Source organism: Triturus cristatus, chromosome 4_1, assembly GCF_964204655.1.
Source record: "Triturus cristatus chromosome 4_1, aTriCri1.1, whole genome shotgun sequence".
Classification (NCBI taxonomy): domain Eukaryota; kingdom Metazoa; phylum Chordata; class Amphibia; order Caudata; family Salamandridae; genus Triturus; species Triturus cristatus.
Genome location: NC_140585.1, coordinates 986,111,937 through 986,132,923, shown reverse-complemented (window position 1 = coordinate 986,132,923; position 20,987 = coordinate 986,111,937). Strand labels below are relative to the sequence as shown.

The 20,987-nt window shown below is 43.8% G+C and overlaps 1 protein-coding gene across 1 annotated transcript in view; it reads right to left on the bottom strand.

The window, feature by feature from the left end:
- LOC146855952 (solute carrier family 23 member 1-like) overlaps positions 1 to 20,987 on the bottom strand; it is a 1,135,305-nt gene that overhangs the window by 524,027 nt on the left and 590,291 nt on the right. Inside the window, exon 6 of the mRNA XM_085653904.1 lies at positions 9,543 to 9,710. Coding sequence (XP_085510030.1) covers positions 9,543 to 9,710 — 168 coding nt within the window. The remainder of the gene's footprint in view (positions 1 to 9,542; positions 9,711 to 20,987) is intronic.

Here is a 20,987-nt window from a genome sequence, read left to right as displayed (position 1 = left end):
CACAAGCTGCAGTTTCTGTGCCCATAAACCTATCTGGGGTATTTTTTCAACAGACACAGGCATGCCAGAGTTAACAAGCATTGGTAAAAACCAATAGGTCTATCATTGGCAAGCTAGGGGTCCATTAGTATGACGGGCGGATCGTCACCACCCGCATGGCGGTGGCGATCCGCCCGACATAATCCCCCACCCACCTCCCATTTCTCCTCCGTCATATCAGTATGGCGGGGGGAACTGCGGCAGATGGGAAGACCATCTGCCGCTTTTTTGCCCGGTCGACGAGTCGACCGGGCGGAAAAGGGTTTAATATGTTGGCGGTGTCTGCTAGACACCGCCATCCATATTTGTATGCAGGCGGGGAGCAGCCTTTCCGTGGCAGCGTTTGCGCCACGGAAAGGCATGCGGGAATCACATTTGGGGGCCCGTTGCAGCCCTGATGAAGTTGAGGCATTGGGGGTGCACATGGGGGGTACCTATGGTACCCCCCCTGCATTTACATGCACAATGCGGCAGGCACCGCACGGTGCCTGCCACGTTGTGCATGCAAATTCACAACATGCATTTTTGGCATTCTGGCGGGTGATGCTGAAAGCACAACCCGCCGCAATGTTAAAAATACAGGATGCGCCCGCCAGTCAGGCGGGCGCATCCTAATCACCCCCACGGGACCACCGCACTTATGGCAGGCGGTCCCTTTTTACGTCAGGATTGTGGCGGACAAAGTCCGCCCGCAATCCTAATGATGCCCTTAGTCTCTTTTTTTTTTTATTGCTAGCATATGCTACAAATGCTACCTAAGCATGGCGGCTATATTTGGAAATAGAAGTTTTAATTATAAAAAAAAGTTAACCATTTTATATAAATTTTAATAGTCGAGTCCTGGGGCTTAAGAACAGGCAAGTGTATTAGAACAGATATAGATAATGGTTATTGGCAATAAGAAAATGTATTATTGGCTTTGAAATACTGCAACCTAAAGACATAGTTTAAAACGCAGGCATGATTAAAAAAATAATAGATAAGAAATGGAAAGAAAAAGGCTTTTGCAAAGTAAAGTACAGACATATCAGCCCTGGCACTGAAGTGCACTTTCTTTTAGCCAGATGTACCCTGACACAATGCTGTCTCTGACTGCACAATAGAGTTAATGGCTGATGGCTAAGATCTGACCCTGAGCCCTTATATGTGTGTATTAAGTATCTAATTTTTTATTCATGATTTCATGTAATTGCCTGAAGCTGGCAAGACAGATAAAGTGTTTAGGACCTACCTAGAAGAGGGCCCTTTGCTGCTTCCACGGCTGCCAAGGTTCGTAAGCATGGTGCTCGGCAGCTACTTCCTGTCAAGGAGGAAGCGTCATGGCTCGATCTTTTCCTGCTGCCAGAAGTCCCATAGAAAAAGTTTAGGCAATGGGGATAGGGGTTAATAAGGTGGTCGAGCTGCAACTATTGCCTTTCACCATTGTTACTCAGCTGATAGCAACAGAAGATAGCCCCTATATCTTGCTGTGCAGTTTGTTTTGTTTGGGGCAACCAGCTGCAGGGATCAAGTCAGAAAAGTAAAATTACATCCCAGAAGAAGACATAAAGTTTGTACTCCTTTGCAAAATGGCTAGTCTCTGACCCAGATCAGGGAATCAATTCACCCTCAGCTCATTTTAACATGGGACCTGCAATGTGTACAGCAGGCATGAAAAACAGTTATTTAATATGAGAAAAAGCTATAACTAAATGCTATACAAACAGCTGCTAGCCTCATCGGAACTGACGCTATGCCCCACAAAGACTCACTGCCCATCTGCCAGCTTCATTGGCAGTGATTCAAAGCGAATTGAAGCACGGCAAAGCTATGTGGCACAGCTCGCCAGAACAGACGCAAAGACCCGCCGCACAGCTTTATCTGAACTGACGGTGGACAATGCAAAGTCTTGAAAAGCAACAACACGCAGACCGCCCGCTAGGATTTAAGGTACTGTGTTCAGCAGACCTAAGTGGCTCCCTGCAGTTACCGCACTCTCCATTGCGGTCGGCCTGAACTTGTCAAGTCACATAGCTTTATTTCCATAGCAAGTATCAGACAATCCTTCAATGTATAAGAGGAAAAAAATACAGTCTATTCAGTTAAAACTTGTATTTTAAAACATAACAATACATGAAATAAAAAGAGTCAAAATATAAAAACATTTCATCATGACTAACATATTTCGTTTTGGATAAAAAGCGATAAAACCTTACTTAAAAATGAGAATATTTGTTGTACTATGTGCAAATGGCCGTGAATAGCAGGAAATTCACTTTGCATTGGTCCTCATCTTAGGCTCAGCTGTATTGCTCATAGAACTTGTGAGGTTAGATTAGGTCGCCCTTCATATGGCTCTATGCCTGATAATCCAGGCACAACCTAGAAACTTAGCGACTCCGCAAGCAAAGAGGGTTCTCACATCGGATTTTAGTATTCGCAGGGCAACGCGATGAAAGAGAGTGCCTGGTTGCTTGCAGATTGGCTCAAGCCATCTAGACCTCGCATTTGCATACCCTGGGCAAGCAAACATAAGATGAGCAACACTCTCTCTCCATGCCCCACAGCAAGGGCATTCTTCAGTAGTCTGATATGGAGGGCGCCACTTCGCGGTAAATTTGTGGACTGGGAGTGAGCCAAATCTAAATTGGGTATAAAGTGCTCTGTCTCTTGGGATCTGGATTATATCCAAGTATGGTACAAGGTATCCATATTTGGATTATTGAGATCCCTGGCATCTATCCAGTCCCAATAGATGCGTTTGAGCTCCGCCTTTCTTTTGGGGGGTTTTGGGTGTCCCAGGATTCCTTGAGACCAAGAGTTATCATTAAAGCCTACCATTGGAAATCCATTTGACCCCAAGTTGGTGTCTAAGTTCTTTACTTCTGCAAATGCTTTTGCATAGTTCGAGAGTTCTTGGGTACGCTTTAGGTGAGCCCAAATAAGCAACGGGCGAAGTTTAGCCAAGTCGCCAAAAGAGCGCCTGCCCAAGTCATGTATCAAGGGGATTAGAGGTACACCCCGGGGTAACATGATCAGGTCACAGAAGAACTTATGTTCTGACCTGCTGATCTCTTCTACATTATCGAAATCCCAGAGCTCGGCTCCATAAAGAGCCGAGCTGACTGTCTTTGCGCCATAAACAACAAGTGCCGGGGCAACCGGTCTACTTAATGAAGAGCGATGTTCTTTGCTCAGTGCCCCGACGGTGCATTTGTGAATCAGGAGCATTTTATGGAGGTGGGGTCTCCACTGCATTTTTTCCGAGAGTCGTATCCCAAGATAGTTCAAAGTGCTGACTCTCTCTAAGCGTGTCCCGTCTAGGGTGATGTTATTTCTGAACGGTTTATGGGGATTGAATGTCATAAATTTTGTCTTAGATGTGTTTATGACCAGCCTCCGAGAGTTACAAAATAGCTGGAATCTGTTCAGTCGTTTTTGCAGGCCAGCTAGAGTTTTAGAGATCAGCAATGTGTCGATCACACACAGGAGAGTTGGTACCTTGTTTCCTGCCAGGGCCGGGGCATCGGCTGGTATTTCTTGCCAACTATTTTCTGCATTGCATATATCAAGCTGATTGGTCTATAGTTGGCAGGGTCCTCTCTGGCTCCCTTCTTAAAAATTGGAACTACCTCCGCACCCTTCCAAGATTCCGGAACTGGGCATCCACTAGAGATAGAATTGATGAGGAGCAAAGTATACTCGGCCCAGTAGTATGATGCTTTGGGAAATCTCAGGAGATCTAACAGAGTCTCTCTGTAGGTCTCCAGCTCTTCTACAGTCCTTAGCCTAAATCAGAACATTATCAATCTGTACATTGCCTTATGTTTCAATTGTTTATGTGCCAGATCCATATACAAAGGTTTCAGAGGGGTGCTAGTGGGGAGTTCAACCAGAGATATAAGAAAATGATTTTCCACAGCTATTAAAGACGATATGTTTCCTGTCCTCCACAACTCTATACCATACATTAGGACCTCCAAAACCTTAGAGTAGTATATTTCAAGTGCAAGAGCAATCTGCCGTGACAATATTTTTCCTGTGTATTTTGCTAATATGATTACATTGGAATACCTGATGTAGCTTAGCCTTCTCCTTTTGTGCATCCCAGTTTGCTGATGGGGATACACGTCTTCCTATGTGATCAAAAACGTCAACTTGTTCAAGTAGGGTGCTACCTGCACGAATAGATCTACTGGAGAATTTTGACCCTCGTTTGTTAGAAATCATATATTTGGTTTAGCCCTCGTTTAAGAACATCCCCCTGTCGTTACAAAACTGTATAAAATCATTTAAAAGTTTTTGTAGACCCTGGGGGGATTTAGAAATTAAAAGGGTATCATCCGCAAATAACAAAGCGGGCACTCTTCTATCATTTATTTTCGGGGCATCTCAGCCATCCCTATCCAGAAAATCAATAACCCCATTTATAAAAACAGTTAAAAGGGTGGGCGCCAGCACACATCCCTGCCTCACTCCATAATTTACAGGAATTGTTTCTGTTACCTCATTTCTTGGGCCCCACCTGGCCTGGGCTGTGTTTGCGGCGTGTAGTCTGATTAGGATGTCTAAGAGGTTTGACGGTATGTCCAATTCTCTCAGTACTCTCCACAGCTTTGCCCGGGGCACAGAGTCAAAAGCTGTGTGCAAGTCAACAAATGCCACGTATAATTTGCCCCCTTTAAGTTCCACTTCCTTCCAATAAATGCAGAGGAAGCGGAACACATGATCTAGGGTGCTAACTTTAGAATGGAATCCTGCCTGAAAGTCATTTAAAATATAGGATTCCATCATCCAGTCATGGAGCCTCCCCAGGACTTGTTTACAAAAGATCTTTTGGAGAGAATCTATTAGGCTTATCGGCCTATAGTTTGATGGCTTAGTTTTATCTCCTTTCTTGTAAATGGGCACAATTTCCGTGACCTGCCACGATTGTGAAATAGGAGCTCCAGACAGAATCAGGTTAGATAACATATTTATGTACCGCCCCCAAAGGCATGTCTTCTTTATATAGATCATTGGGGATTCTGTGTGGACCTGGGGCACGCGCTGGTTCACATGAAGAGATTGCCACATGGGTTTCTACTATGGAAAAGATCAGGGGCTCAAAATCCCCACTCAACCCCTCCTCTGGCGACTCTCCCATCTCAACACTACCGTCACTCTCATTGGCATAGAGAGACCCAAAGTAGGCTGTCCATTCATCGGGCTGTATGTTGTATTCAAACTCTGGTTTTTCTCCCTTGAGCCAATGAGTTGCCTCTCTCCAGAAGGACCTTTGATCTTTACCAATTAATGCTGTGTGTAAAGCTAGCCATAGTGAGCTCTCCCACTCCTTTTTGGCACTGTCAATGGCCCGCCTGTACTTGGCTCTGGCAGTCACAATTTCATGGTGAACCTTACGCTTTATAGCACTGATAAACTCCCTCTTTGACCTACTGCAGTCCTGATTAAACCATGTACTTTTAGACTTGTACCGGTGCAATGGACAACACTTCCCCTAGTTTTGGCAGGCCGGCTAAGCAGTTCCCTTGGCTCTTTGAAAAGGTGTGTGTGGCATAGATTTACACTCTTAACAGCATCTTTACTAGGGATTTTAGTTAGGGACTCTATTAAATTTGTGGTTTTTGACAAGATCCAGCGCCTCCGGGTGCTTCTCCACCCAGCTCCTCTTGACTGGTCGCTGATTATTTGAAGATGAGAGCACTCCCAGGTCACAATGTCCATTTAAGGTTGGCTGTGCAATACCTGAGATACTTAGTGAAAGTACAAGTGGGTTATGACCGCTATTGTGTCTGTTTACCACAATCATATCATCTAGTACAGGCCATAGGTTGGAGGAGATTAAACAATAATCTATTTGACTCGTGTGATTAGGTCTGTTGAAAGTATGGGCACCGTTAGGGTCTGATCTAGTTCTTCCATTTGTTGCTCGAAGGTCATGCTGGAGTTTTAGTGCAAACAACTGACCTCCTCTCTTCGTTCATTTGACCTTAATGGAGGAATAGACCAATCCCTGTCCCAATCTTCTGTCAAGTCTGGGTCGACTACAGCTAAGGGCTCGAAAGTACAATTGAAATCACCAGCAACTATTGCTGGGGTGTTATCCAAGTTTTTGGTTAAGCCATCATCCAATGTACAAAGGGTCAGTGTTTCTTCCCCAGCCAAGTCCACCCTGTTGTAAACATTAAAAAATGTCCCCTTCCAACCACTAGGTAGGAACAGCTCGAATGCCAAAATATCCTGGGAGTCCACATGGAGGCGCTTGATTTTGTTCCCTACAGCATTCTTTACCCAAACCACCAATACTCCAGCCGGACGGCCCCGTTTTTTGCTAGTGGCATCATTGGCAAAGGTTGAGAAGCCAGATCTATGGGGAGTAGATATACTCCAAGTTTCCTGCATCAGAATTATGTCAAAAGTGTCTATAAAGGTGGACCATTCAGGATCCGCTAGTAGTTTGGAGATCCCAGCCACATTTCCTACTAGAATCTTAAGGTTCTTCATATGAGAGGGCCATGTTACAGTAGAGTGCATATTCTGAGAGTTGTCATACATTTCAGTTGTAGCTCCAGACATGGGACAAGGTTCAGTGAGTTGGTTAGGGGTAAAAGAAGGACCGGGCTGGGATCAGGTAACAAACCACCCTCATGTTTCAGTCATCGGTGACTACTTTTAGCCCAATCTCGGCCAGTGCTTTGTTCTGCCCTGGGGGATCTGTACATAGTCACTCCTTCTTCTTGTGGGTATTTTTACCTGATCTGGATAGTAGTGTTAGCGGGGGGAAAGGTACGAGAATCAATAGCCAAGAGACCATATACCACGGCTTCATCAAAAAATCTTACTAAAATGATGTCTTTTTCCGCTCCCGGAATGTTTAATCTGCCAGCATGTCTAATGTCATCCCTTATAATTGAGCGACAATGACGGGCTGACCTGAACCAATGTATAACCTTAGTTTTTTTAGAGAATCAGAGTCTTCATAGACCCTGTTAGAAAGTTTTGGAACATTTGTAAGGTAGGCTGTGTCAGAGCTGCTTCTACCCTCTAGCCTTCTGTACACACCATCCCTTATTATCCCTGTCCCATGAGTGGCTTCATAGCTTGGCCTATCTGTATATCCTTCATCCAGGATCACCTCCCCTCTATCCGGGTGCCCAGATCTTGACGCCCGACGCTTACTCCCTTTTATGTATGTTTTATTACTCTTCGGTCCCCAGGGCTAGAAAAAGGTGTCTCAACATGTTCTTGAGGTTGATGAAAAGTTTTTAACAGAGGGGCTCTAGACTGTGTTTCAGCCGGCCTGCGCTGGGATTGCATCGAGCCACTATCTTTAACTAGGGGTGATATTAAACTAGGATTTTTAGCGGATCCATAAAGAGCTTCGTTTCCATCCCCACAGGTATTCCTCTGTGTATGAATCCCAACCTCCCTTCTAAGCGCAACCATCTCTTCCTACAGTGACTCAATCAAGGTCCTTAATACAACTAATTCATTGGAATGACCACTTCTGACCTCACTGGGATTAGGCTCTCTTACCCCACCTTCCTCAGTTGTTAAAGCATCAAACCTATTATGACACTCAACCTGGACAACATAAGGGAGAGAGGACGGCCCACATATGTCCTCTTGGCACTTCTTCACGGTTGAATCAAGCTCCTTCCCCTTATCCTTAACCAAGTCCTATTTCTTTCCTTTCAGATTGGTTTTAAACATACGTGGGATTGTCTTAACCGAGTTTGGTTTGAATATTGAAGTTTGGGTGGTAAGGGGCAAGGATAAGCCAGGAGACCCAGCTCAAGGTTCAACAGCGAGCTCTCTACATGTGACGGAGCTAGCCAAATTTCCTACATCGGAAGATGAGTTTAGTGTGGGATCTGCTATCTCCTGGCACTCTGATAGGATCGAATCCATACGATCCATAGTTTCGTGACAAATGGAGCCAAGCAATTTTTTCTTCTATGTCATGGCCTGGGGCCCTCTCATGATCTTTCCTTTTACCCATCTGTCCTAATGACCCAAAGCAATGTTAATTATGCTACTAGTATAACAGAAGGTGACATTAAGAAGGACTGCCAAGCTGAGAACCCCTTAAAACCTTCCCCACAGGACAGTAGTAGGTAACTTTTACATTGAGCGAAATTAGAGGAGAGCAGTTCCTGGAAGCAATCACGACTACAGGCCTCAATAATAAACACAGTACCTTGGGTCCATATGATAGTCCAAAGGTCCAGATCCTACAACCATGGAGACAAAGATGGCAACCAGGAGGGGGGTGGCCCTGCCCTGCCTCTTCCTGGTGATGACGGGCGCAGACAGGCCCGCCCTTGGCCCGGGCTTTGCCCGGGTACGCCCCCGCGCGTCTCGTGCTGCAGGAGCCTGCACTGCGGGAGCCCGCTCTACTTCTTCAAGCGCCTGCGGGTGCTAGAAATGGACGTATGCGGCGCCAGCCGCGTTGGAGGCTGGGACAGGTAGTTGGAGTCCCCCTCAGGCCGCAGAAACACCGGGCAGTTTAGATGGGCTGCCCGCGCTGCGGAAGCCTGCGCTGCTTCTTAAAGCGCCTCCGGGTGCTAGAAATGGATGTATGCGGTGCCTGCCGCGTTGGAGGCTGGGACAGGTAGTAGGAGTCCCCCTCAGACCGCAGAAACACCTGGCAGTGTAGATGGGCTTCCCAATATTCTCAAAGCTGACACCAAATGTACAAAAGTTATATCACAACTGCAGCATAATGGAATATTGGGTATGAAAATATAACATTTATAAAAAAGTAAATTTGATGTATTTTGCCCAACATTAAATATGTTGTGAGTTGTAAGTTTACTCCATTTTGCACAAATTAATTGCTTGGAGACAATGCCAAAAATGATTTGATTCAAGTAGCTACAAGGTAATTCACAAAGTGAAACACATTTTGTACTCCGCACAAAAATAATTCACAGAAAGATAGCGATTCAAAAATCTTAAGGCTGATTTAGAATTTGGCAGACAGGGTACTCAGTTGTAAACGTGACTGAGTACCCTGTATGCCAAACATTTGATCTGCCCCCTCAATTATGTGTTGGGTGAATCGTCAGTTGTCTGAGGCCTGGTTGGCTCTACCGTTGGAGAACTTAGGGGCCTATTAGGATGGCGGGCGAACTTTTTCTTCTAAAGAAACAATCTATCTTCCACTTTAGGAGTTTGCCAGTGAAAAAAAGATAATTTTAGGGCTTGGCTACTTAAAAGATGGTGACCATGCTCCAAAGTTTCAGTGCCTTCACTGGAGCTGCCATGACTGTACTCCTGTGAAGGCACAGAGATCACCGCAAGGTTTGTGGTAATCTGATAGATTGGTGGGCAGCAGACCAGCCAGGGTGTCAGAGGGTATGACATCCGCCACTCCGATGGAAAACAAGCATCTAAATCAGAGCCTAAATCTTGATATACTCTGGAATGTGGTTGTCAAGAAAAATATTACAATTAAGAGAACAAAAATGTAAACAGAAAAGCCGAGAATGTGTTAATGTAAACAGGAGAAAACCAACCTGAAATCCCAGTAGAATGCAGAGGTACCATGGTGGTGTATCATTAATGGAGTAAATGAGGTCTGCGCCCGGTCCTAAAGCTGTCTTTTCCTTTGTGCTTTCAATTGCTGGTGATACATAGTACTTGTTTGATTTGCACATGTTCTGTTTCTCAAAAATGGTATTGTTCTGTAAATAAAATAAAGAGGAATGTTGTTAATTTGTCTCTTGTATAACTCATGCAATTTGGTTTCCATTTAATTATACCATTTCCCGGAAAACATTTCTTACTACAGTAGCCTTCGTCTAGCTAGGATTTCTCTGGGTCTGAATTCGGAATGTTTACACTTATGCCTGGATTTACAAAGCTGTCATGCAGTACAGGGCCCAAAGTTGCTGAGCTGTGTGGGAGAGATAGGGTAGGACAGCACCATATCTTATAATATATGGCACTGTCCTGCTATTTTCCTAGCACTAAGCAAACACCAGGAGACGATGGACGGAGCACTGAAACTTTTCAGGCACTCTGCCCCAGTCACAGATCTACGTTGAATCCATCATTGTTCTTTAGCTCACTTTGCCACCTCAGTTGAGACCCAGCCATATGCAAATCAGTCTTCACCCTGTGCCTCATGGGAACAGTCCAGCCCAAACTGCCGAGCCAGGTCTTCCCTGGACCGAAAACAAGCATCCTGGGACTGTTTTCGGGGTAACACACCTCATCAGCAAGGCTAGCTTGAATCCAGTGGCAAAGTGAGCAAGGGATCCATGTCCAACGTTTTGGATTTGTCACCCCGAGTGGGACGGGTATGCCCAGACGAGTGAAGCTAGCCTGACTGATGAGAGGCGAAATCCCAAGATGCTTTTTTCCAGTCCAGCAAAAAAAGGAGGATCGGGCCTAGCAGTTGAGGCTGGACTGTTCTCAGTGGGAGCAGGGTCAAGACTGGTTTGCATATGGCTGGGTTCACACTGGAATTGCACGGGGAGCAAAAACACGATGGATTAGGCCCAGATCTCTGTACTGGGGTGAATATATGACATTGTTCTGCATTCTGTCCATCAATTGTTCTTTTGTCACTCTTCCTAGCACTGGCAAATAATCAGACTGGGCCCAAATCACAAAGGTACACTTATATGTTGGGTCTAAACTTAGACCAAAAGTCTAAGTTTACAACTTTAAGAATCCACAAAAGGCATTTACGAGTACTTTCTTTATGTCTGCACTCGGCGGACATAAAGAAAGTACTCATAAATGCCCTTTGTGAATTCCCAAAGTCATAAACTTAGACATTTGGTCTAAGTTTAGACCAAACGTCTACGCTTACCCTTGTGAATTGGGCCCGCACTGTCTACCACCACGCACACACCTTTGTGCCATAGTAAAAAGGTGTCTGGGCAAAGTACTATGCCTACACAAAATGTAAAACGTTTCCTACTTTGGATGTGTGCTGTTCAGTGCAGCACACACGCAAAGACAGACAAATGAGGAGAAATAAAAAGCAGGATCGGCTTTAGGGAAGTGCAACTGGTGCGGCCTCACTGTGCGCTGACCTGGGGAGGGGGACACTGACCTCAGAGGGGGTGCTGTGTTTAGCAATAACTTATGATTGGAAAACACCTGCGGTAGAGTCCTTGTGCGTCCAGTTTTCAGACAGTATTACAAATGTCAAGATAACTCTTGTGATTAATGTTCCTACTAGGAGATCAGAGTTTTGTCTAATGGCAGTTTCTACTTGCCATAAAGTAGCACAGAGGGTTAATATGCCTGCTGCAAAGAAGTCTTGCCATGCAGATCACAGATCTGTATTTATGTGGATAGCTGAGTGGATTACTGCTTTTGCACAAATATTCATTTGTCACTGCATTTCATAAGATGCAACCCTATTATAGGCCAGTGACTGTTACGGACTGTCAACGAGACCTCCATGCAAACTGCATAAAATAGGTAAGGAGTTCTGTTTTTCCCCCACAGTCTTTCATTATCTATTCCTAACGTTGCTGAAAAGGGTTTGTTTCGGTAGCTATATATTTCTATTAGTAAAGTCTGACTTTCCCAGTGGTTTAAAACAAATTATATTGTTATTGTTAATTTACATTTGTAAAGCGCCAAATCATCAATGGTCTCAAAGTGCTATTGACCCAGAACTCTGGAATTCCTTAACTAGTTACTGGTCGCACAGAGAGTAGCGGAATTATCCAAATGACTCAGAGAACAGGATCGTTTTAAGTTTCTAAAAGACAGTAGCCTAGCTTCCCCATGTAGACTCTCCGGTAGCTTGTTCCAGAGCTGGGGTAAATGCCTGTGAGAGAGCGTCTATGGAGAGATGAGGAGCACTTTTGTCTCGTGTTCATGAGGGAATCCAAAGAAGAGGTCATGGGGGAGGGAGGTGCCAAAAATGATTGTCGCACAGGGCGCAAACAGTGCTAAAGCTGGCCCTGATAAAAACTTTTCTTCTTTTTGACTCCTGACTGAAAGATGCATTCTTTTTGGGTGCAAAACCCTCGCTACTATTGTTAGTAGATAGGGATTCGCATCAAAACACATTGGTGGTTGCATAGGAACTCCTATGTACCATCTACGTAATGCTTCCCTTGACGCGAGGAATGCAAAGCTGCGCAAAGTGATGCTTTGCATTACTTCCAGACAACTTTCCAGTGTAAAACATGTTTTGCGCTGCAAAGTAAATTTAAAATAATCATTTTGTTCTAGTTTGAATCACTTTTGTGTCGCAAACCGTGCAGAAAATGTTAGTATATCTGCCCTAAATATGAGAGCTAGACAAAGATCTTTTTCTGGACTACACATATCGGGCTGCCTAAAATTGGTAAAGAACCCATGTCAGGATGCACTTTTCATATATTCTGTGCATATATGGCACAATATCCAAAAACAGGTATAATAAACAAACATAATTCACACTGACGACAAGTTATGCTCATTCATAATTACAACAAACACCTTAAATTTACACATTTGCCACTTATGATTTGCAGATTTACCAAGTGACGGTCACAGATATTTATCTAAAAAGTTGATTTGAACCTGTTTTTCTTCCTCCAATTTTGCATGCTCAGCATCCCATAAGTTTTATATTTAGGATTAACGAATCTTTTAAATGTAACGTTAGACATTGGTTTTCTTTTAAGTTTAAACTATTTTTCATTACAAATCTGTTACAAACATGGATCATTTGCTTGGCCAATGCTTGAATTAATCTCAGCACTGCTAGGTACAACGAGCTGCCTTCCAGTCCATTGCTTTTTTGCCCACTATGTCAATTCAGACAGGGATCACCCTTAGGTAAATCAGGCAGAAACTGGACTGTTGTTGCTAGTATTCCCATTTAGAGGGGACATGTCCATGCAGTTTTGTTTGGACTATCTCTATTGAGGCAGTGTGAAGGCTGATCTATATGTTGGGTCTTTGTTTGTCCTGGCACATATGAGCATAAAAACGATGGCATGAAATGCAGCACGAGTGATTATGAGTTTAATTCAAACATCCCACCCATTACATTTTGTGCTAAGTTCGTATCTCTCAGAAGAAGGGAAATGTTCATACATGGGCCCGAGCTTCTCTGTCATAAGACTCACGCTGCACCTCACTGATGAGGCTGAATAAGGCTCTGGCCAAATGTACACGATTTAGTAGTTGAAACTAGAGCTGATAGCGACCATTATCCTCTCTGTCCCACTCTAGCAGGTCCCCCTCTTTCAACCCACAATTTGCATCAAAAGGGAGTCTAATCCAATTTTAATTGAACCCATAGTAAGTAATAACCGTAGAGCCTTAAAATGGCCATCAATAGTGGGGATAACAGAGGTTATGACATGGATTTATGACACCTTTTCAGATGTTATCTCTCCGTATATTGATCTGCCTGCTGCAGCGTTCCCAATACTATCTATACACCATACATTAGTAGACAACCTGAAACCTATTTTGAGTAGGATCCCCAAAGGAAATGAGGGGGGGGACAGATACCAGCAATTCAGCTAATCCTTGGTACAACAAGGAGTGTTGCTACGCCAAAAGTGAGCTCCTTTTGGCAGCCAAATCAAACGACGTTGAGACACTAGGAGAAAAAAGGTCCAAGTATAAAAGACTTTTAGTGCAAATCAAGAAGAACTGGGATGATAGTGTTTGGACAGAATTGATTAGTGCAGCCAAGACCAAGGATCATGCTAGCTTATGGCGATTGATAGCTAAAGGTAATAAAGTGGCAATAAGGACCTCTTTCTAGAGGCTAGCACCTGGGTCAATCACATTTCGCAACTGCATTCAAAGTCTGCAATTGACACAACCCATAACCTGCTAGGCCACATAACAATCCCTGTCGCAGCTTCACTGTCTTTTAGTTTGGAGGATACCTTGGCAGCTATTGATGCAGTAAAACCAGGGAAAGCCCCAGGACCAGATAAAATACCAGGTGACCTGCTGAGGCACGATAAAACGGTTTGGGGACCATACATTACCTTTGTCTGTAAGTCAGTGGCTGCGGCCGTACCAGATCCAGTCATTGAAAGGGGCCAAAATTATTACTATTTTTATAAAAGGTGACCGCCAAGACCCTGCAAATTACCGGCCTATATGCTTAATAGATATTTTACAAAAAATGTATACTAAGCAGATTTTATCAAAATTAAATGACTGGATTGAGAAGAATCATATTTTATCACAATACCAGGCTGGATTTAGAGCTAGAACCAGCACAATTGACCAGGTCTTCAGATTTCTCTGTATGAGTTGGAAATAAACAATTTTAAAAAAGACCACCTGTACATCGCCTTTATTGATCTGAAAGCCGCCTTTGATTTCATCCCCAGAAATTTGCTTTGGAATTCCCTAAAAGAAAAAGTGGTACCAGGGGAACTCCTCGTGCAAATAACTAGATTGGATGACGACAACTACGCAAAAGTTAGATGGGGTCCAATGGGTGAATTTACTGAGGCAATCCCGGTAAAAAGAGGCGTAAGGCAGGGTTGTGTGCTGGCGCCCACCCTATTCTCACTATGCGTAAATGATGTCCCAGAATATTTACCGGGCTGTGTGCATGACTCGCCAAAGCTAGGTGGGGTGCCAGTACCAGCTCTTTTATTTCCGGACGACACTATTTTAATATACCAAACCCCAAAGGGCTTGCAATGCTTATTAGATTCTTTTGGTGTTTATTGCGATTCTAAGGGCCTAGAAATAAATTCTAGCAAAACAAAATATATGGCAGTTAACCCACATAAATCATTTAAGAACAATATAACTGTCCAAAATCAGAAGCTAGAATATGTGCAGAACTTTAATTATCTAGGCATAACACTTGACATCAAAATGACCTGGCAACCGCAATTGCTGAAAAGTAAGACCATTTTGCTTCAAAATTCTCTACCAATACTAAAAAAACACAAGAACAGTATTACTAAGGCAGTATCCTCCGCACTCCAGTTATATAAATATAGGGCACAATCCCTTTATGGGGCGGAACTATGGGGGCCTTCATGTAGGAATACCTTTGCGGTAAAAGAAAATAATTTTTTTAGGAAGTTGTTACGTCTTCCTGTGTGCACACCTGTAATTCCTATTGTTAGGGATTTAAATACTAAACGTATTGATCACAAAGCCATATTAAGACCATTATTGTTCTGGGTGCGACTGTGGTCAACATCCGAACTAGCCCACTATAAAGAAGGGCTAGAAGAAATCCTAAGGCTTGACCAAGGTACTAGCCTTCAGTGGATTAAGCATGTTTACTCTTGGTTTTGCAAACTTGGGCTGAAGCACTTTTGGGAAGAACCCACCCTATTGACATTAGCTTCTAAGAAAATACTGAAATCTACCTTTTGGGCGTATATTCAAAACAATGTGTCTCACAGCCCAGTCACTGGTAGACTAATGGCCCAGTTCCTTCTTATGAAACCGACCCCGGCCTTTGAGAAATTTCTGGATTAAGTGCAGCCCCAGTTGGTAAAATCCCTACATATGAAATTTCGTTATGGCGTTCTGCAAACCAACTTGAACACATCAAAGTGGGGCCCAAAAGTAGATGAGAGTAATACGGAGTGCTGTGCATTATGCCAACTCGATACACAAGAAAATTACAGTCACTTACTATTCTTTGCCCTGCCCATAAAATGCCCAGGAAAAAATTGATTAAACCCACCTGTCGAAACCTGGGCACTAGGTCTTGTGTTGAGGCAGAAAGAATATTGAAAACTGACACTTCTCAGAAAATCGTTTTTAGTGTCAGCAGATATGTGTTTGTTGTAGGTATAATAAGAGGGAAAAAAGGTTTGAAATTTTAGTAGTCTGAAACACGTGTAATCTTGAATTTTGCTGTTAATTAATTCTGCATTTGCATTTTTGAAATTGTTGAGAGACCAGGTAGAATGTACTATTAGGCATACTATGTCTTGGATAGAATATCCCACCAGCACTTTAAAATACTAGCACTTTTGTTATTGATCAGACCTATCTGGGAAAGTTGCACTTATATATGTATATATATTCTCCTACAGCCTTCGGTTCTTCTCAACCCCACCTGGACTTTATATTCTCCTCAAGCACTTCAGATATACTAAACTAAGCTTAGCATTTTTATCATTTTTAAGCTGTCAGACAGATTGCCAGTTTTTTCCTTTTAAACATTTTGGGCCCGATTCACAGAACTAACTTAAGACAAAATCCTAAACTTACTACTCATGGTATTCACAGAATGCACTTACGACTGTCCTAAGTTTACGTCCGCACTCGGGCTGGAATTTCCGCACCCGGAGTGTAAGCTCTGCATTCGGAGTGTAAGCTCCACACCCAGAGCGAAATTCCGGCCTGGATGCGGAGATTCCGGCCCGATGGTGGAAATTCTGCTCCGGGTGCGGAACTTACACTCCAGGGGCGGAAATTCCAGCCCGAGTGCGGAAATTCCAGCCCGAGTGCGTATGTAAACTTAGGACAGTCGTAAGTACATTCTGTGAAAACCATGAGTAGTAAGTTTAGGATTTTGTCTTAAGTTAGTTCTGTGATTCGGGCCCTTTGTATCTAAATTGTGATCGTTTTAGCATTTGCACATTGTCTAAAGCGGTACCTGTGGAATGCTTTGTTCTGTTTAAACTGTGTTTTTATTAATCAATGTGTATGGATTTTTATTATGTATTTTTTATGGTTTAAATTAAACCGAAATAAAGATTATTGAATTGAATTGAATAAGGCTAAACTGATCTGATGATGGACTGCATTGTGGTTAACAGTGGCTGAGATTAATCGAGACCAAGCTCTTTTAGCACTCTCCAAATGAGACTTCCAAAGTAGAAAGAGTATGCCCAGATGTGGGGCCCAGAGACTGGAGTGTCAAAGGACTTGAGGAGCAACTAACTGAAGAGGCAAAATAATGCTGAAACTAGTCTGATACTGATTGTAATGCCTTTCCTATGAGTTCTTGTTTGGCTTTCTCTTTTGCAGAGAGGCCAAGACTTATTTGCATTCATTTGCTCCCTGTCTATCATGGGGTGTACGCGCTGAAAACGATGTATTGTAATGCAAACCAGATTGGTTACCAATGGGTGAAATTCATTCAAGCATTCCACCCAAATCAGATTTTTCTGTCTAATTGCAACACGTAAGTGGGAGACCTATGCCCAAATGTGGGTTCCAAGCTTTTTGTGGCACAGAACAAAAGCTGACCCTCACTGATGAGGCCCAAGAAGGCTGAAACCAGCCTGGTATTGTTTGTATTTTCACTGAGATGGGAAAAGACCTAACATTTTAGCTAGAAGTCCATTTTGGAGCAGCCCCAAGAGCAATTTAAACACTGTTGGTCCCTTACTGCTATTCCACAGATGAGATATAAATAATTGTCTGGGTGATTAATAGTGGCCGATATTAATTCAGCCGTTCCACCCATCATTTTTATCTATGTGAGTAGAAGGGATATATGCAGTCATTGCCCCCCAAGCCTTCTGTACCATGGGACTTAAACTGCACCTCGTTGATGGGGCTCATAAGGCTTAACCTGGTCTGAAACTGCTTGCAATCCAATTCAGAAGGGGCATGGCCTTTCAGTTGGGGTCATACTGGGATGATGTCCAGACTGATTTGCACATGGCACACCCTGTCTACCATGGCTCAGACAATCTAAAAAATGATCGGCCCAGACAGAGTACCAATGTACCAATGGTTAACATTAATTCAAACATTCAACCATCACTTTTAATCTTGTTTATGTGAGTATTTGTAACCAAAAGTGGCATACCCAGATGTGTGTCCCAGCTAGCTGTGCTGTTGGTCTCAAGCTACATCCTCGCTGATGAAGTCTAATAAGACTGAAACTATTCTTTTGTTGATTATATTGCCACTCATAAGGGACATGGTCTAGCAGTTTGATATAAACAGGTGTATTTGAATTAGACCAAGACTGATTTTCATCTGGTTGGTCATCAATGTCTCTCTTAGAATACAGAAGCTAAAAACAATCGATTGCTGCCCACAGTGAATACCAAGCAGTTTTTAATTCAATTTTCAACCGCCACTTTTGGTGGTGTCACAGTGAATTTCCATAATCAGAGAAGAAATTCCAGATGTTCGACACAGTGCTGGGTGTGCCATGAGACTCATGCTGCACTCCACTGATGAAGACCACTAAGACCAAAATCAGTCCAATGTTGCTTGTATTTGTAATGAGAAGGGACATGGCATAGCAATTCCAGCTGGTCTTTACTTTTTAGAGCATGGCCAAGGCAGATTTGCATATGGTTGGTCGCTATATGTCATGGCACAAATGAGTTTAGAAAATTGATTGGATTGCATTGACTTGGATTGTAGCCCAGAGTTATTACCAGTGGCTGAGATTCATTAAATAATTCTAAACATCTATGTTTTAGCTGATTTTGTGTCTTGCTTCTTGTAACTTACACATGCTAAGACTTGAGGAAGTGCACTTAAATATGTTTGTGAAGACACCATAAAATGGATGTTCGTGAGAGCTGCATAAGATTTCCCTGACAAATCCACTGCAATTCTCTTGCAAACTACAAGTAGTCAAAAAACTAGAAGTGTCTAATTTGGGTGTTTAAGCCATGCATAAATGACTCACCCATAAGTTACACTTCTTTCCAGATGGGATTTAGAACTATTTTTAATGTGTTTCAACATCAGACCTATATAACATTTTCTGCACACCAAACAGCAAATGCTCTATTGCAAAGCAAAGAACCTTTACATATTTGTAAGAAATTGGGTTGTTGGTTGACTGGGGAGTGAGCCCTGGTCAAGCAGCAACCACAATCCTGGTCAGGATGAGGCACAAGCCAACCATAAATAAATCTGTGCTCAACCATCTGGTAGCTCGGCAACTTAGGGCAATGTGTAAAGTATTTGTACAACGTTTTAAAAAATAAAAAGTGAAAACACCACACAAAAAAGTATCCGACACCAAGTTAGAAATTATTTTATTATTTTTCTATAATATAATTATATTTTTCTCTAATAAATAAAACATGATAAAAACTACAAAAATCCAATCAGTAGAACTCAAGCTATGCTATTTTAGAGATTTTGTGAAATATCGCCAAAAAGCACAAAGCACCAACTCTGGATACCTGATCGCACCGGACCGGGACAAGTCACAGGTTCAGGCTGACTGCAATGGATTGAGGGCTGGTAACAGGGACCCAGTTAGCCCGGCTGATCAAAGTACCTTAAATCCTGGTTTGCAGAGCGTTGCGAAGATCCGTGTCGAAGATGCATTGGGCAACCGATCTGATATGTCAGTTCTGAGATGTGGTGAGTGCTGCGATGCATGGGCCTGCATTGTCGTCACGTCTCCAGTTGATGAGGTCTGCAATGCGAAGTCTCTCGTCAACGGGGTGCTTCGTCAGTTCCGAGGAGCTGTGAAGCAGCGATTTGGAGTCCGGTGTCGTCATTGAGGCTGCCATCAACAAGGATGCATCATGCAGCAGCAGATGCGAAGACGTTGAGGGCTGCCGAGGTGATGCAAGTCTTTGCGGTGGGTCCAAACTATGCAACAGCAGAGATGAGTCGATTCTGCTCGGGGTTGCACCGTGCAGCAGACGAGATGTGTCAGTTCCCCTGGATCCACAAAGGCTGGCAGAGCACCATAAGCACACTTCTAAGGATCCAAGACTTCGGTGGCACCACTTGGCAGGGTAGACTCACATATGGCACAGTCTAGGTGCAGGTGCAAGGTTGTTGAAAGCCTCTTGTGTGCCTGAGGTTTCAGATCATGGTGCCAGCCAGCTAGCCCATAGAGTCACTCTGAGGTTCTGGGTTCAAGAGATGCAGGTCCAGTCCTTCTTACCCAGGCAAGATGACAGCAGTCCTTCAGAGGAGCAGTGCAGCAGAGTGGCACTCCTTTCGGTAGCAGTCAGCCTTTTCTGGCAGTTTATCCACAGGTCCACAAGTGTACTGAAGAGTTGGCATCTGTGGTCTAGTATTTAAACCCAGGTATGGCTTTTGAAGTGTGGAGAAGCTTCTACAGGCAGGCCTTTGAAGTGCACAGGTGCCCTGCCTTCCTTGGCGCGGCTCCAGACTAACTACAGAAACTGCAGTTCTTTGTGTGGAGGCAGGACACAGCCGATTCAAGTGTTAGTGAGGCTGGATCCAGCTCCTCCCTCCTATCTTTCCAGTGATGACCCATTCAGGCACACGTAAGCTCCCTATTATGTGTGGCTGTCTAGGTGGACTACACAAATACCAACTGTCAACTACATCCAGTCATGTGATCCAAAGACAGACTGCCGGCACCAAATAGCTAAGGCAGGAAAATGCCAACTTTCTAAAAGTCTGAAAAACAAAATGGGGAGGTTGGGCCCATTGGTGCAAACTAGACTAAGCCCCTTTTAAAATTATATAAACAATTACAGTGTCTAGGCGCCAAATACTATATACTAGTTCAAACTTAGAGAACCAAACATTTAGGGGCCGATTCCAATCCTGGAAAAAGGCCGTATGAATCATCGTACGGAGCGTTTTCTCCGTACGACTCGTACCCGGTAAACTGTCCGTACAACCTAGGAAGTACGATTCGTACAGAAAGCCTATTTCCGTACGAATCGTACAAAAGACCGTACGGGTAAAAAAAAACTACGATTCTGATCCGGAACAGCCTGTACACGACGTCCGTACGTATGTAAGCAGCGTTTTACGGCCTAGCAAGTACAATTCGTCCCTACGTCACTCCGTACGGCTCTTTTTTTACGGGAGCCAATAACAGCCGTAAAAGCTGAGTCCCCAGGGGTACGAGTCGTACAGGCATACACCCCCTGTGCGTTGCGTATGTACGCACCGTACCCCCCGCGCGTATGTACGCACCGTCCCCCCCGTGCGTATGTATGCACCGTACCACCAGCGCGTATGTACGCACCGTACCCCCCACGCGTATGTACGCACCGTACCCCCCGTGTGTATGTACGCACTGTACCCCCGTGCGTATCTACGCACCATACCCCCAGCGCGTATGT